We start from the raw sequence: 15,712 nt of genomic DNA on the forward strand, positions 1-15,712 counted from the left end.
GCTGTTTGTAGCTGAAATGGAGCCTTGGATGAATAAAAATGGGTTTAAGTGACAATTCTTCACACTGAACAAACACAGGGAAGGAAAATACAGGAGACATATGCCATGTTTCTGCTCTGATTTTCCATGGCCATCAGCTCGTCTTTAAAACAAATCAAGAAATAGGAGAAAAAGGAAAACTAAAACATAAAAAGAGCTTCATTTCCAGCAGCAATTATCAAATGAAGCCTGTGCTTAATGGGCATTTGCAGAGGGCACAGACACCACTTTGTGCCTCTGCGTTCTCATTAGAGCTCGTGCAGCTCCCAGCTGACAACCTGATAATTCTCACTGATAAAACAAATCTTTTTGGGTTATTGCTGCATTCCTGCACTGTCCCTGCTCGCCCAGCTCTGCCTTGAGAATTGTCAGGATTACAGAGTGAGCTGTGAAAACCCAGTTAGTGGGTGGAAAGTATATATTAAAATAAAACAACAAAACAACAAAGCAAAACACCCACTTTTTCTGCTTTCTCAGTTTTCTCTCTCATCCCATTTTTCCCTGCTGTCCTAGGAGTGTTTGTCCTTTATGAATCCAAAAAAAAAAAAAAATTACAGAGCTACAGAGCTGACTCATATTCCCTTTGAAATCAAATATTCAAATGTCAGCACAAAGGTTTGTGTCAGAGGCCACCATGACTTCCAGCGAGTGCCTCCCAGCAGGAAAAACTGGAATCTCCTCTGGAATTAACCTGCCCTGTTGTGCAGGGAGCACCATGCCAAGAGCCACCACTGTGGTCTTTTGGAGTATCCGGGGTGAAAATCAGAGTTCCTTGGAGATATGTGGGTGCTGGAGACCTGGGATCTCCAAAATACCCACAAACAAGGTGCCCAAGGTGCTCCTGGAGATCTGCAAAAATTCCAGCTGGGCCTTTTACCTTCCTGTAATCTAACACATCTGGAATTTCAAAAGGACAGCGCTGCTTTTCCCTGTGCTCCTTTAGGTGGCTAAGAGTGAGCTGAAGCTATAATAAATTAAATTGAAATATAAGCACTCATGTGGGGGCGCACGTTGGTTCAACAGCATGAGCTGAAAAGTGATGGAGCTTTGGAGCCCTGCCCTGTAGGAAAGGCCCTGCAGCTCGTCTGGAAACAAGTTCAGATGCAAGAACTTGTGTCACACTTAACCTTGGTTCTGGTTTAATCATCAGGCAATGATTAAATGTAGTCAGTGTAAATTAGGATTGAATTGATTTGGGGTGGATCACATGGAGACTGTCCCGCTTTGACAAATTGGTTTTCAAGAGGAATTTTTCCTCCAGCCCAGTTCCCTTCCATGGACGGAACAGACACTCAGTGGAGGGCACAGACTCTGAATTCCTGCCTGATGCAGGGCCATAATTCCTACCCAGAGAGGCTCCCGGTCCTACAAACCCCACAGGTAACTCACTGAGGGGCAATTCAGTGGTTCTGCCTTCCCCCCAACACCTTTTTCCCAGATCATCTCCTGAATCCAGAATCAGAGCAACAATAAGTGAGGGCAGAGCAATTGGGATGCTCTACAACCAACTCACACAAAAAACTGTGCCCACAGCAGCCCAGATATCAGCAGATTTGAAATGGCCCCACATTTAGGATCTTCCAGCTTCAGACTGTGGCTTTGCAGGGGGATTTTGGGGTTGTCCCATGCTCTCATTATGGAAAGAAAAAGAAATAGCAGGATTTAACACTTTGAATCCCTGGAACACTTTCAATCCCTGGAACATCCAAGGTTGGATGTGGCTTGGAGCAGCCTGGGATAGTGGAAGGTGTCCCTCCCCATGGCAGGGGGTGGAATGAGATGAGCTTTAAGATCACTCCCAACCCAAACCATTCTGGGATTCTCTGATTCTCTGAATAATTTTCAATCATGGCAAAGCCAAGGGAGAGTGAAAATAAAACTGAGTAAACTCTGCTGTGGAAGAAGTTAGAGTGACTGGAGTGCTTCCCATGGAAAATGAGAAGTGCCATGTCACACCTGAGGTGTGAGACATCCCACCATGGCAGGAGATGACCCGGGGCTGGGATTTGTTATTGCAGCATTGCAGGTAGGGAAGGGTGAGGAGAGATTTGTGAGTTTGACAATGCAGCTTCGAGAAAGGCAGTGCTGAGGCAGAGCTGGGCCTTCCCTTCCCCTCCAGATGTGTGGGAAGTTCCCAGCAAATGCCAGGAGGTGACACCTGGGGAGGGAGCAGAACAGCAGCAGTTGGTTGTTTCCCAGTGTGTTTTATAGCAGGTTGTTTCCTTGCACATCCTGATTTCAGAGAGCACACGAGGTGGGAGCAAGGCTCAGAAGCAGAGGATCAACATCCTCTTTTATTATGTGTAATATAAAGTATTGCTGCTGCTGAACATCCTGCTGCTTCTCTGTCTGTGATCATTGTGGCTGAAACACTACCACCACAATTTGGAATAAAACAGTTACAAGAAATGCTGGTGCCTCTTGGTTGGAGCTTTTTTTCCCCCCCAGGGAGCAAAAATATTGCAAATATTTGTCTGTCACAAAGTGCTGTGTCCACCTCTGGGTCCTCAGCACAGGAAATATGTGGAGCTTCTGGAGTGAGTCCAGAGGAGGCTGCAGAGATGCTCCAGGGCTGCTCTGGAGCCAGGCTGAGAGAGCTGGGGGTGCTCACCTGGAGAGGAGAAGGCTCCAGGGAGAGCTCAGAGCCCCTGCCAGGGCCTGAAGGGGCTCCAGGAGAGCTGCAGAGGGACTGGGGACAAGGCCTGGAGGGACAGGACACAGGGAATGGCTCCCACTGCCAGAGGGCAGGGATGGATGGGATATTGGGAAGGAATTCCTCTCTGTGAACAGGATAAGCTTTAAGGTCCCTTCCCACCCATTCTATCATTCTATGGGTCAATCACGTAATTAAGCAAACACATAATTAAGAGCTGCTGAGCTCAGTCTCCCATTTGTGCTGTGCCAGGAGCATCCTGGCCTGCTGCATCCCAAGGAAGTGCGTGGTGTGGGAAGGCACTGCAGAGCTGACAGTGTCCTGTTCCTCTCTGTTCCTGTGCAGGCCAGGCGTCCTCGTTCACGCAGCAGCCGCAGGACCAGGTGGTGATCGCGGGGCAGCCGGTGACGCTGCTCTGCGCCATCCCCGAGTACAATGGCATCGTGCTCTGGATCAAGGACGGGCTGGCCCTCGGCGTCGGACGGGACCTCTCAAGTAAGTGGGGACACCCTGTTAGAACCCTGGGGACTGAGGATTGTAAACTTTCTGTACTGGCAAACACTGACCCTCAAGAAAACACTGCATTTGACCATTGTTGAGAAGGGTGAAAGTTTGACAAGAAAGTCTCACAGATTTGTGTGCTTGGCAGAAAGATTTTTAAATGTAGAGTTTGATGAAGGAATAGAGATGGAAGCAAGTTTTGATATAGAAGAAAAGAATTGCTGAGCCAGTCTCACTGGCTAACCAAGGAGGCAAAGGGTGTGTGAGTTAGAAGGGGTTTGTATGGCTTAGAGCAAAGGATAAACCCACCCCAAACAAGAAGATGTTTTTACCAAGCAGAAAGAGAGCACAGGCAAACAAGGCAGCAAATGTGGCAAGCAGAAAAAAGGTCTCAGAATTTTCCACTGCAAGAAAACTGAAAAAACAACTTCTAGCTTAAACTGTAATGTACTGACTTTGAGTGATTGGAGAACAGTAACATGAATATGGTAATTACAGTAGTTATGATAGGCTGTAGATAATAGTTAAGGTATAGATTGGTTCTACTGTATTAAGATGCTCAGCAAGAAAGTATAGAAGGCATTGTAACCAAAAGAAAAGTCTATAATGCATTGGAACCAAAGCCAAGAGGCTCCAGGCCTGCCTGCAGCTCACAGCTGTAGGCACAGCTCTGTCACCCACAACCCCGGACTGCTGTAACAGGCTTGGATACAATAAACTGCATTTGTATACAATAAACTGCATTTTGTATACATTAAACTGCATTTTGGATACATTAAACTGCATTTTGAAGAGCCCCTGGAGTCCCACATCCCTCAATCAGGCTCTTACTAATCATAAAACTGTAAAAAACCTTCTAAAAAATAAGTCAGGACCCACCTGTTAGAACTCTAGTTACTAAGAATTTTAAACTTTCTGTACTGACAAACACCCCAAAGAAAACACTACATTTAACCTAAAACCATAAAAAAACCTTACAAAATGAAATAATAAAATGAAAATTATGTACGTACACTTTAAACAAAAGTGTATAATATGTAATAAAAAGCTTAAAATTTAAAAATTTAAATTATTAATATATTTCATATATAATATAAAATAAAATAATATAATATAATTTTTAATATATATAACAAAATAAAAGTTTTTAAACAAAAAACAATCCTTCTTCATAAGTTTAAATAAGATTATATCATTAAATAAAAAATATATAAAATTAAAATAAATTATTAAAGTTAATTAATAATAAAAATAAATATAAATAAAATCATAATAAAAATAAATAAGAATAGCAATAATAGATCTAAATAAAATAAATAAAAATTAAATAAATTATTAATTTATAATTTTAAATTATTAATTTATAGAAAAATAAAATAAAACAAGTCACAAATAATTAGTTATTAAGGTAAAAATAAAAATAATTTCAGTGTCATTTCTTAATTAAACAATTTATCCATAAAAAAACTTATAAATAAAATACAACTCCCTTTTTAACACATTAAAATAAGATACTATAAAACTCATAATTTATAAAACTGTAATATAAATAAAAATGAATAAACATCTAAATCCAAATGAAAAATACCATCTCACACATTTAATCCCAACTTTAACCAAAAAAAAAAAAAAATCCCTCCCACCCTCCATAAACAAGGAAAGCAGGAGCTCTCCTTGTCTGACATTTATTTGGGGAATAATGTTTTCATTTCAACTCCAACACCTTCCAGTCCACCCAAAGATTGGCACTGATGCCTGGAATAAATCAAAATCTGTTTTGCTCTTACCTGAAACAAATCTGTTGGCTCCCACAGATGTCTCCTGACCCTTTGTAAAGGCCTGGCTTGATTTCCTTGGAAATTAACGTCACCTTTCCAAAATGTGGGATGAAATGTTTTATAAATGTTGCAAGTGCCTGTTTTGATATTCTCAAAAACAAAAAGAACCATAGAATATCCTGATTTTGAAGGGACCCACAAGCCTCTGTTTGCTTTGGACAAGTGTTTGTGGCTTCCTCAAGCTTTCGTTTTGACAAATTATAGTTTGGTGACCAAATTGCTCAGAAGTCACATTCCTTAGTCCCACAACCTCACTGGGATTGAGGGTTAATTGCAGCTGGTGAAGACTGGTGCAATACTGGGGAAGTTTCGAGCTTATTCTGTACATTTTGCTGGAAAACACTAATTTGGAACTGAAATATTTCACATGAATAGGAAGAGTGTTTGCTGGAAACAGCCTGGGAGGACATGGAGCCCTTCAGGAGCTGCAGTGTCCCCCAGGCTCTGCAGAGTTTGTGCACGTGTGACACTGCTCAGCTCCCAGTGACCCCAAGGCAAGAAGCAGCATTGAGAAACCAGGGGAGGCTCCATGCTTTTTGGTCTTCAGGGACCCTGCTCTTCCCTAGAGTGCAGTGCCTGCTCCTTCTTTCCCTCAGTTTTTTATTAATACATATAATTGCTCATTTAGAGCCGTGCCTGAGTGAGCAGCCCCATCTTCGCCTGTTTTTCAGAGCTCTGAGCCACAATTTTTGCATCTATTAGAGAGATGAGCTTCCCATGCAAGACCTTGCAACACGACTGAGTAACAAGAGCTCCAGTGAAGTAGGGAGCTGATGTGAATGACTTCCACAATTAACAGAGCCAGGGCTGCTGGAAGCCACAGGAGCTGCCAGCTCGCGTGATACCAGCTCAGCCAGTGTCTAATTAGCACAATACAAACAAACCCATCATTTGTACTCCTCGCGGTTCAGGAGAGCAAATCCTGCTGTTGATAACTCGAGAAACAACAGAAGCACAAGTGTGCCAGTGCTGTGTTACACAGGGCATTGGGCACAGGAGGACCCAGGGGTGGCACCTTTCCTCCTGTGTGTCCATCCTGTGTGTCCAGCCAGGCTGACCAGGGCTGCAGGTGCCCCCATGTTGTTTTGCACTAAATTGTTATTTAGTTGTTTGCACTGAGTGTTTGGTAATTTGCACTGTTCACATGATTTGTATCCTATGACCTGAACAGCCCACCCAGACACGGATTCTTACACCCCCAGACCCCTGTCCAAGCTTTACACAGAGCTAATCTTGGTTGTATTCCAGGGTGTCACCTCAGCTGACTCCAGGAGCTGAGGCTATTCCATGGTGGGTTGCAGAGGAGCAGGAGGTGGTGGGTTTCCTGGTGGAAGGGCTCACCCCTTTTTCTTGCTCAGGGAGGTTGTGAATGCTCCAGCCCTGGAAGGGTTCAAAGCCAGACTGGAGAAGGCTTTGAACAACCTGATCTAGCAGGGGGTGTCCCTGCCCATGGCAGGGGGACTTGGATCCCAATGACCTTTAAGGTCAAAACCAAACCTTCCAACACTTAACATTCTATGATCCCATGATTCCTTGGGATTTCAGTTAATGCTCCTTCATCAGCAGTTTTTTGAACCTGTAGAGCAAAACATGCAGTCTCTTTCCTGGATTTGACAGGTTCTTTCTCTCTCTCTCTTTGGGCTGGGTGCCCAGGAGAGGAGGAAGCTGCCTGGATCCTGGGAATTGCTGTGGGATGCTGGGGCTCTGGATCCATGCTCTGCTCTCCTCATCCCCGAGCTCATGGCTCCAGCTTGTTGCAGCATATATTGCAGTTAAGACAGCCACGATACACAGAGTATCATTATACAATTTCAGAAAGCTTCAACCCATACACAGAAACACCACACCACTTCAGAAGGCTTCAAGCATCAGCACTTCTTGTTCTTTAGTCCTCATGGTTCATGCCTTACACCTGTATTCCCTGGGTGATTGGTCAGCACACCTGGGCACTCCATGGCTCATTGCTGTCAGTGCTGCTCACAGCTGTACCCATGGGGGATGAGGCTCAGCCCCATCCCAGTCACCACAAACTGTGTGCCTACCCCAGCTGCCTCCTGACCCGTGCTTTGCCTTGGGCAGGTTACCCACGCTATCTGGTCGTAGGAGACCATCTGTCAGGTCAGCACCACCTGAAGATCCTGCGAGCTGACCTCCAGGATGACGCCGTGTACGAGTGCCAGGCCATCCAAGCCGCCATCCGATCCAGACCTGCCCGGCTGACCGTCCTCGGTGAGTCCTGGCTCCTCACACCCTCGGGGTTTCTTGGGGTTTCACTGCCTTCATGCTCACACTGAGTAGCTTTTGACAAAATGTTTTGCTGCTGGATCAAGAGGGCTGGGAATGAATCCGTGGTGAGAGCAGTGGGGGAGCAGCTCACTCCTGAGAACAGGATCAAAGGAAGCTGCTTGGGGAGTGAAGCAGCTCTGGGGTGGAGTATGACAGTTCTAGGAGTAACACAGCCACCAAGTGTTTGGCACTTCAGCTTTGCAGATTGATGCCCCAATTCAAGAGAGTCTGTCCATAAATTTAAGCATATGAAGAGTGTCAGTGCCATCACTTATGCATTACCCTGCCTACAGGACCAGGACAACTCCACCCTCTGAGGAAATACTGGCTTCATACTATGCAGTATTTTTAAACTATCTACATACTAATATTTTATCACCCTGTGTTTCTCAGCAATTCATCTTTCCCATGAGCAGCACAGGAGGATATTACCTGGAATCCCAAAATCATGCTGAGGGCTTTTTTTTGTGGGAGGTGGGTGGGGAGCACTGGCAGAGCTGGAGGGCTTTGTTGGCCATCTGGCAGAGCAGGAGGGAGGCTCTCCCCACAGGAGTGCTGGGAAAAGGCAGGCACGTCAGTGAGGCTTCCCAGCATGGACGTGGCTTCAGAGAGCTCAATGAAAATGGTATTTTTCTTAAGCAGCTTGGACAAAACCCAGTCTGCATTGCTGCTCCCAGATTCATCCTGATTATTCAACCCTCAAAGTGAAACCATTTGCATATTTAAGTTTGTTTAAATTGAAGATTGGATTTCTTTTTTCCTTGTTGTTTTTATTCCTGGTTAGTTTCTAGGGAGAAAAAAACCCCACATTTTAAAAAGATCCAAATCAAGAATTTCTGTGCTTTTAGTCAGATTAACACTGATTAGTTCTAAGCACCCAAAAGAAGTGAATTAAGGTACCAGCTGTGGTTGAAGGTGCACTTCTCTGGAGTCTGCACTATGAAAATGAGTTCCAATTCCTGGTTTGCAATCTCCCCTGCATTTGTTTTCCTCCCTCCACAACCCTACAACATTCCCTACTCCCAAACTTTCACAGCTGCCATCCCTTCCTTCCCTGACCCTGATGATAATGATGATTTTCCTTTGATTCCTCCTTCTTCTCAATCAACCCTTGGCAGCAGCTCAGAGCTCTGACATGTTCCATATATGAAATAATCCTAGAAATGAATAGGAAAGGGGAACATTGTCTTGCTCACCGACAACCCCTCCTTCTCCTGGGCTCCCTCCTTCTGTTGTGAAAGCAGAATACATTGTGGGAGCCAGACAAAAGAAATAATGTTATTTAATTAGAGCTAAAGATTTCAAAACTAATTTAGTCCCAGGGCGTACGTCAGAGATGCTGCGAAGCGTTGATTGAGCAGAGAGATGTTTTTGTGGATCAAAAGGAAATCGTTATTATCTTTGGGGTTATGGAATGTGTTGAATAGATGGTAGTTAATGTTTATGTGGATATACATAGTAGTTGCTAATTGGTACATTTACCTAAGATGTTCAGCAGCTTATATTTGCAGAGTGTTTTCCTTTTAAGAAAATTAAAGTTACAGCGTGTTCAATTTAGGCCAAATCGATGAGCCAGTGTGGGTTTGGAACTGACTGGTAGCTCATCTTTAACTTTAGGGGTGTTTATGCAGATGTTCTGAGGGGGGGAAAGTGATCACAACCCCAGGGCTGCCAGAGCTCCAGGAGCATTTGCACAATGCTCTAAGGGATGGACAGGGTGGGACTGTTGGGGTGTCTGTGCAGAGCCTGGGGCTGGACTCAATGATCCTGTGGGTCCCTTCCAGCTCAGGAAATTGTGTGATTCTATGACATTTCAGGCAGATTGGGGAGGTAGGAGTGATGATCTCACCTTTTCAGGGGGTTGGTGATCAGCAGTTCACACTGCTCCTTTGGGATGGGGTGTCCTGTGCTGGCAGCGAGGGCAGGGGCTGCTGTGGGACCTGTGCTCTGTGTTTTAGCCACCCCAGTGGAGGGGACAGATGTGGCACATGAAGAGTAGAAGCCTTAAGCCCTGTGTTTCTGACAGCTGGGAACAATGTGCAGCCGGTCAGGCTAAACTCACTGCATGACAGGGGGGTAACACGTGTCTGTGAAGGGGGAGAGACATTTCTGGTGCTTCCAGATGTGCAGCACCACCAGCTGTGCAGGCATGTCTGCTCTTAGCATGCAGTGTGTGAGCCTGCTGTAGTTGTGAGCTAAGCAGCTGTGTCTGGAGGAAGCTGGATCTCCCAGATTTCATCTCCCTGGGTTGGGAAGGGATGTGCCAGGCTGCCTGAGCTGCTCACAGAAGATGCCTGGGGGACGTTCCTTCATCCCAGTCTGCCCAGCTTCACTGAGGCTGCAAACTTCCCCTGGGCAGGAGAGAATCCCTGAGGCATCCCTGGAGCTGGGTGCAAACCATGCAGCTCTCTAGGAAGTGATCAGTCACAGCTGAGGCAGAGCTGAGAGGCTCTGGTGGCTGTGGGGGGCTCTGGTGGCTGTGGGGGCCTCTGGTGGCTGGGGGGCTCTGGTGGCTGGGAGCCCAATATCTGCTGCTAGTTTCTCAAGGACTCACTTGGTTTCTCAGTGACTCGAAGCTCTTCAGCCAGCTGGGTGTTAGAGGCAGTTCTGGGGAACTCTATCCTGCTCTATCACCCCCAGCCTTGTCTCTGGAAAAATCACCCTGCCTGGTTTTTTTGTATGTGTTGGTGCTGCCTTGTCTGTCCTTGCCAGATTTTCCACTTCCTTGGTATCAAGAAATCCCCTAATGCCTCCAGATTCAGGCTCCAGCTGCTGTCATTCATGTCTGACAACAGCTTTATGGGGCTGATGCCTCCTACCTCCCTGCTCAGATGCAGAGCTACACCATATTTTAATTAAATATTTAAGGTTTTGTCACATTGTTTTCAAATCTACATGGTTAAATGTAGTGGAACAGATCATTCCATAGCCTTGGAAGTCCAAACACTCAAACAGACGAGCCTATTACTGTCATCAGCATCAGGGAAAGTCTTTTCTTTGTGGAGTTCCAGGGACAAATATTGCTGGGAAATGTTGTTAATGCATCCCAAAGCTGGAGGGTTCCCTTTCTCCAGGTCTCCCTCACCTTCCCTCCAACCATTGCCCAAGCTCTCTGGGGAAGGAGTCCCTGCCCAATCTCCTCAGGATATCTGCCCCAAGCAGGGAAGGTTCATAAATCTGATGGGATGGGATTTGGGACATATGGAGGCATTCAGATTTTTTGCAAGCAAAGGATGTCAAGGCAGTTTAGCAGGGGAGGCAAAGCCAGGCAGGCTCTGGGAAGCCACTGGAGGGCTATTTGCTACCTGGTACATCTCTAATGGCAGGCTGCTTAATTTATGATCTATTTAACTAAGCCAGGGTATTAATTAAATAAAGTAAGAGCCTGATTAGGACTTGGAGAAATTTAAAAATAAAATCAGGCAGCAATCGAGCGAAATTGCAAAGCAAACACTTTGGCTGTAACCACTGGAGAGTTCCCTCCAGTCTTCCATCAAAGCTCAGAGCAGGGAGGGCAAATACAAGAGATTATATTGCCAACAGATGTGTGTTGTTAAAATATGCATCTGCCAGCCGTGTAGCTTCAGGAGCCAGAGGGCTCGCTCGTGGATCCTTCTGCACTCGCAGGACCGTGAAGGAATTTGAGGCCCCGGCAGCCGAGCTGGGATTTGCAGACACGTTAATTAGCATTGAGTTCCCAGATCTCAGAGGCAGCCAAGCGAGGAGAAACTTTGAAGAGAGCTTTGGCTTCCCTGGGAGGGAGTGGGGAGGGAGAGGGGAGCCCTGGCTCACCGGGCCAATGTGGCCACAGCGTGGTGACACCTGGGCCTGTCATGACACCTGGGCCTGCGGTGACACCTGGGCCTGCGGTGACACCTTGGCCTGCAGTGACACCTGGGCCTGCGGTGACACCTTGGCCTGCCATGACACCTCGGCCTATGATGACTCCTTGGCCTGCCATGACACCTCAGCCTGTGGTGACATCTCAGCATAAGGCGACACCTCAGCCTGCAGTGACACCTCAGCCTGCAGTGACACCTTGGCCTGCAGTGACACCTGGGCCTGTGGTGTCACCGTAGCCTGCAGCGACATGTCAATCGGCAGTGACATCTCGGCCTGCGGTGATGCCTGGGCCTGTGGTTGTAGCAATGTATCTGAACAACTGAAGCCACATCGTGCACCAGCCATGCTGCTTGTAGTTATTCATATCAGAGTCCTCTGGAATTCATCAAGGTTACTAAGATATAAATTGTGCTACATTAAGAAAGAAGAAGCTGAGAAACAGAATTCCAAGACCACAAGAAGTAGATAAAGGAGGGTGGTGAACCACCTGGACTGTAACCAGTGACATATTCTGAGAAGTGCGTGCAGAACATGTGGACAAGCCAGAGGCACCAATCAAGAAATGTGTGATCAGCGTGTGCAGGAGGCTTAGAATATGTAAATAAGTGCATAATGTAAACAATAAAGGGCTTCTCCTTAATCATATTGGTTAGTTGTCCAGGAGTCCTGATTCTCCAGCCTGGCCTACAGTGACACCTCGGCAGGTGGTGACCAGGGCTAGCAGGACCCACCATGCCCAGAGGATGGAGAAACAAGGACAATGAAGCAGATGGATGACGAGGTGTTGGGAAACTGAATGGCTCTTCTCCTTCATGGCACCTTGGCAGAAGCATCCCAAGGCTGTCCTGGTCTGTCCTCCTCATCAGGAGATGCAGCACCTCCAACCCAGTGATGCCTTGTGAAGGCTGACCTAGAACAGAGACTGGACAGAGCTAAAGAATAAAGTAGGGATTTATTAAAAGGCCTCAATGGATGCACCTTGGGCAGCACAAGAGCCCAGCCAGGGCTACATCCAAGATGAACCAAAATGGTCACAAAAATGGACAACCGGTCATGAGGTCTCACACTTTTATCAGTTCTGCTCCATTGCATCTTGCAGTTCATTGTCCAATTCCAGCTTTAGGTCATGAAGTCCCATCCTTCTTGTTTTTCTCTCTCCAGCCCACGTTGTTTGTGCTCTTGGGCCTGAGATTTGGATCATTTGTCCTTGGTCCCCAGCAGAGAAGGAATTGTTTTGTCTCCCTGCTCTGTGCACAGAGCTCACCATCCCATAATGTGAAGCCTAGACCCACACACTAAAGCAGCACAGAATCTGAAAAATATAAAAGCTAAACTCTGAGGCATCACCAGCCACATACCTCGGGCTGTCCCAGGAAGCTCCCAGGCAGCACTTGCTTGGCGCAGGGGAAAGGTTGGTCCCAGAGGTGCCAGTGGGAAATTGGCCACAAGCAGGAAAAGGCAATATGAGGGTGTGAGGAGGGAGGCAGGGGAGCTACTTCCAGAGACTTAAGGTGAATAATTGATAAGCAATTAACTTGTACCTTCACCTTTTATAGTCTAATTCCCTCTCTCCTCCCCTCCACGGCCTCTTCTAATATTAACTCTGTCTTCACGTGTGTCCCATTAGGAATAAAGCTTTCTTAAATCAACATGAATTATTTAACTCTACAGATTAAGTTAATTTGAAGCGAGAGCTCCTGTCTCTTTACAATGGCACAAGGCAGGGACAGGAGGAGGGTCATTGGGGTATCAAGTGCATCCACATTCAATCACTGCCATTTTCCTCTTTTTATTTTATTTTTTTTATTTTATTCCAATCCTCTTTCTTGCCAAGGTTTTTCAGTCCTCCCCTGCAGAGCAGAGTAAGCATTTCCATTACCAAAACGATGGTTGGCAGCTTGAGACATCTGCATTTCCCAGCTTTCAAGCTCTTTAGTGGAGTTTGATCAGGAAATAAAGAGGTTATGTCCTGAGTAAATGCCCTTTCTCAACATTTGTTTGTAATGCTGAGCTGCAAGAAAAAAAGTGAGGAGGTGATGTTTCAAATCTAGAAACAGTTCAGCTTGGAACCCTTTTTCCACTCTTTTTAATAGAATTCAGTTATCTGAATGTAAAATTCAGAGCATGTAGAGCTGGGATGTCAATTCAGAACAAAAAAAAAAAAAAAAGTGGTGAAAATGTGATCATTTTCTTCCAGACAGTCTCTTCTCCTTGAACAACTTTAGGTCTTCACAAAGCTGCATTTTCTGCTGGGAATATTTTCAGTGGGAAAACAGCAAGTGGCTCTACTGGGAACGAAACAGAAACATCAAACAATTGAGCGCAAATCCCAAATAACCTAAATATTTGATGTCGTGTCTGAGCAGCTTAAGTTTACAGCTCTCTGAGCCAGCTCCTTCTGATAGCAGGGTGGCCAGGTTTCCTTGCTCTCATCCCTGTGTGGCTCTGGGGTGGGAAGGCATCTCCATGGGATTGACCATTCCAGAAAAAACCAGGGGCTTAGAGGTGAAAGGCAGCTACTGCCTGGAGCAGTCTAGAGCTGGAAAACAGACCACAGACAGGGCTAAAAAACTGGGTCTTGAGATCTCCCTAGGTGGGTTTCACTATTGGAATAAATCACACAAAACTCCATTTTCTTCATGGTGGAAAAAGCCCCTACTTTATCCATGTAACTCATTTTTATGTAGTTTACAGACCTTGTGTGTGACTCCAATGGGTTAGCAGCCTTCTTGCCAATTATTGGTTAGTAAAAGGTATTTTACTTGTCCATCAAATCTCTCTACTCTTCAATTGTTTACCTATTTTCTTCACTGGTTTTCATGGGATAGGCTTAAAGCTTATGCAGGTGTTAGTGGTTTTTCACCCAGGAATAGATTGTTATGTTAATGAACTGCTCACAACAGGATTGATTTCACATGGGAACTTGCAAAGTGCTAGCTTGACAAGGCCAGCCATCCACTTAACAGAGCAGGCCTGCTTTTATGAGGATTTTCTTTTATAATTTTTCTACTTTACTGCAACATTTCACCTGGGTGTTGGGAAGTGCTGCTTCCCCCTTCTGAAGGGGTTTGCACCTTGTCTGTGAGGAGAAGGAGGAGGAGAAGGGAAGGCAGCAGCATTTGCATGAGCTCTGTTCTCCTTACTTTGAAGGAGACAAGCAAAATTATATCTTTACATCCACAATAAGTACATTTGGGCTAGTGGTGGGTGCCAGGATGAAACTCTCAGTGGGACAGAGCCATCCATTTCAGGCTCTGCCAGGGCCACAGCAGTGGAGTAACAACTTTGCAGTCATACAAACATGGGGAGAAGAAAGCTAAGGAAAGGGTTTGTTTCACCTTACAGACATTAAAAATGGCAAATATAATAGAACCATGGAATGCTTTGGATTGGAAGGAATATTAAAGGTCCTTTAGCTCTGCTTCCTTGCTCTTCCACTATCCCAGGCTGCTCCAAGCCCCCTCTAACCTTGCCTTGGGCACTGCCAGGGATCCAGGGGCAGCCACAGCTGCTCTGGGCACCCTGTGCCAGGGCCTGCCCACCCTCACAGGGAACAATTCCTTCTCCAGCTCTCCTGGAGCCCCTTAAGGCACCGGCAGAGGCTCTGTGCTCTCCCTGCAGCCTTCTCCTCTCCAGCTGAGCATCTCCCAGCCTGGCTCCAGAGCAGAGGGGCTCCAGCCCTTGAAGCATCTCTGTGGCCTCCTCTGGGCCCCTCTGCCAGGACAGGGCTGGGTGTGAGCAGGGGCTGGTGTTCAGTCACATCAGGGAAGTTCAGCAGGGCCAGGTCAGCATTAAGCAGATGCTGCCTCTGGTCCCTCAAACCCTGCTCCAGATGGGCTCACACAGTTCTTACAAACTTTGTATTTCCTAAATGCCCTGGGGTTGACTGATGCCTCCTCTCCCATCAAAGCTTCCCTTCCCTAAGCCCTCAGAGCCACACCAGCATTCCTACCTGCACACTGAAGTACCACAGAGTAAATAGGAAGAGACCCAGATAGAAATGATTAATGTTCGTGTTCCTGCACCAATCTGTGATTCCTTGTCTTGATGCAGGGAGGGCATCTTGGTTCTGACCCCTTGTTTTATTGAACACCAAGCATTTGGCTTTTCCCTGCAGTCTGCTGGGCTGGGCTGACCTGATGGATGCAAAGCACAGAGGGCTGATAAAAAAACCCTCCTGATCTTTAGTCGTGCCTTTGTCTCTTCCCAGCCTCTTCTGCTGGCTCTGCCACTGCCCTGGCTCCGTTACTCTGGCTGGGGTGGCCATGAGGGTGCTGTGAAGTGAGGTGGGGGTGCTGGTGTCAGGACCCCTCTGTGCTGCCGTGCTCACCACTCATTCCTGTGCCTGCAGCCCCTCCTGCTCTGGGCACGGCCCCTCTGCACCTCACTGCACAAGCCAGCTGGGGCCAGCAGCTCCCTGCACACCCCACCAGCCTTTCCCTTTCCCCACCCAGCATCTCCAGCTGCCTGGGCTGCCCGTGGACAGCGGGCATTATTTGCTTCATGCGCTGCTGAACCGCTGACACCTCACATTCTGCACGAGCAAACCTCG

At 46.6% G+C, this 15,712-nt stretch overlaps 1 protein-coding gene across 3 annotated transcripts in view; it reads left to right on the top strand.

Moving 5' to 3' along the window:
* Nucleotides 1-15,712, top strand: part of KIRREL3 (kirre like nephrin family adhesion molecule 3) — a 398,993-nt gene that overhangs the window by 282,389 nt on the left and 100,892 nt on the right. For all 3 annotated transcript variants that reach the window (XM_036397361.2, XM_036397362.2, XM_036397363.2), the window contains 2 exons: nt 3,038-3,187; nt 7,111-7,260. In XM_036397361.2, the coding sequence (XP_036253254.1) occupies nt 3,038-3,187; nt 7,111-7,260 (300 nt within the window). The remainder of the gene's footprint in view (nt 1-3,037; nt 3,188-7,110; nt 7,261-15,712) is intronic.

The sequence above is a fragment of the Molothrus ater genome, chromosome 22, assembly GCF_012460135.2.
Source record: "Molothrus ater isolate BHLD 08-10-18 breed brown headed cowbird chromosome 22, BPBGC_Mater_1.1, whole genome shotgun sequence".
NCBI classification, from domain to species: Eukaryota; Metazoa; Chordata; class Aves; order Passeriformes; family Icteridae; genus Molothrus; species Molothrus ater.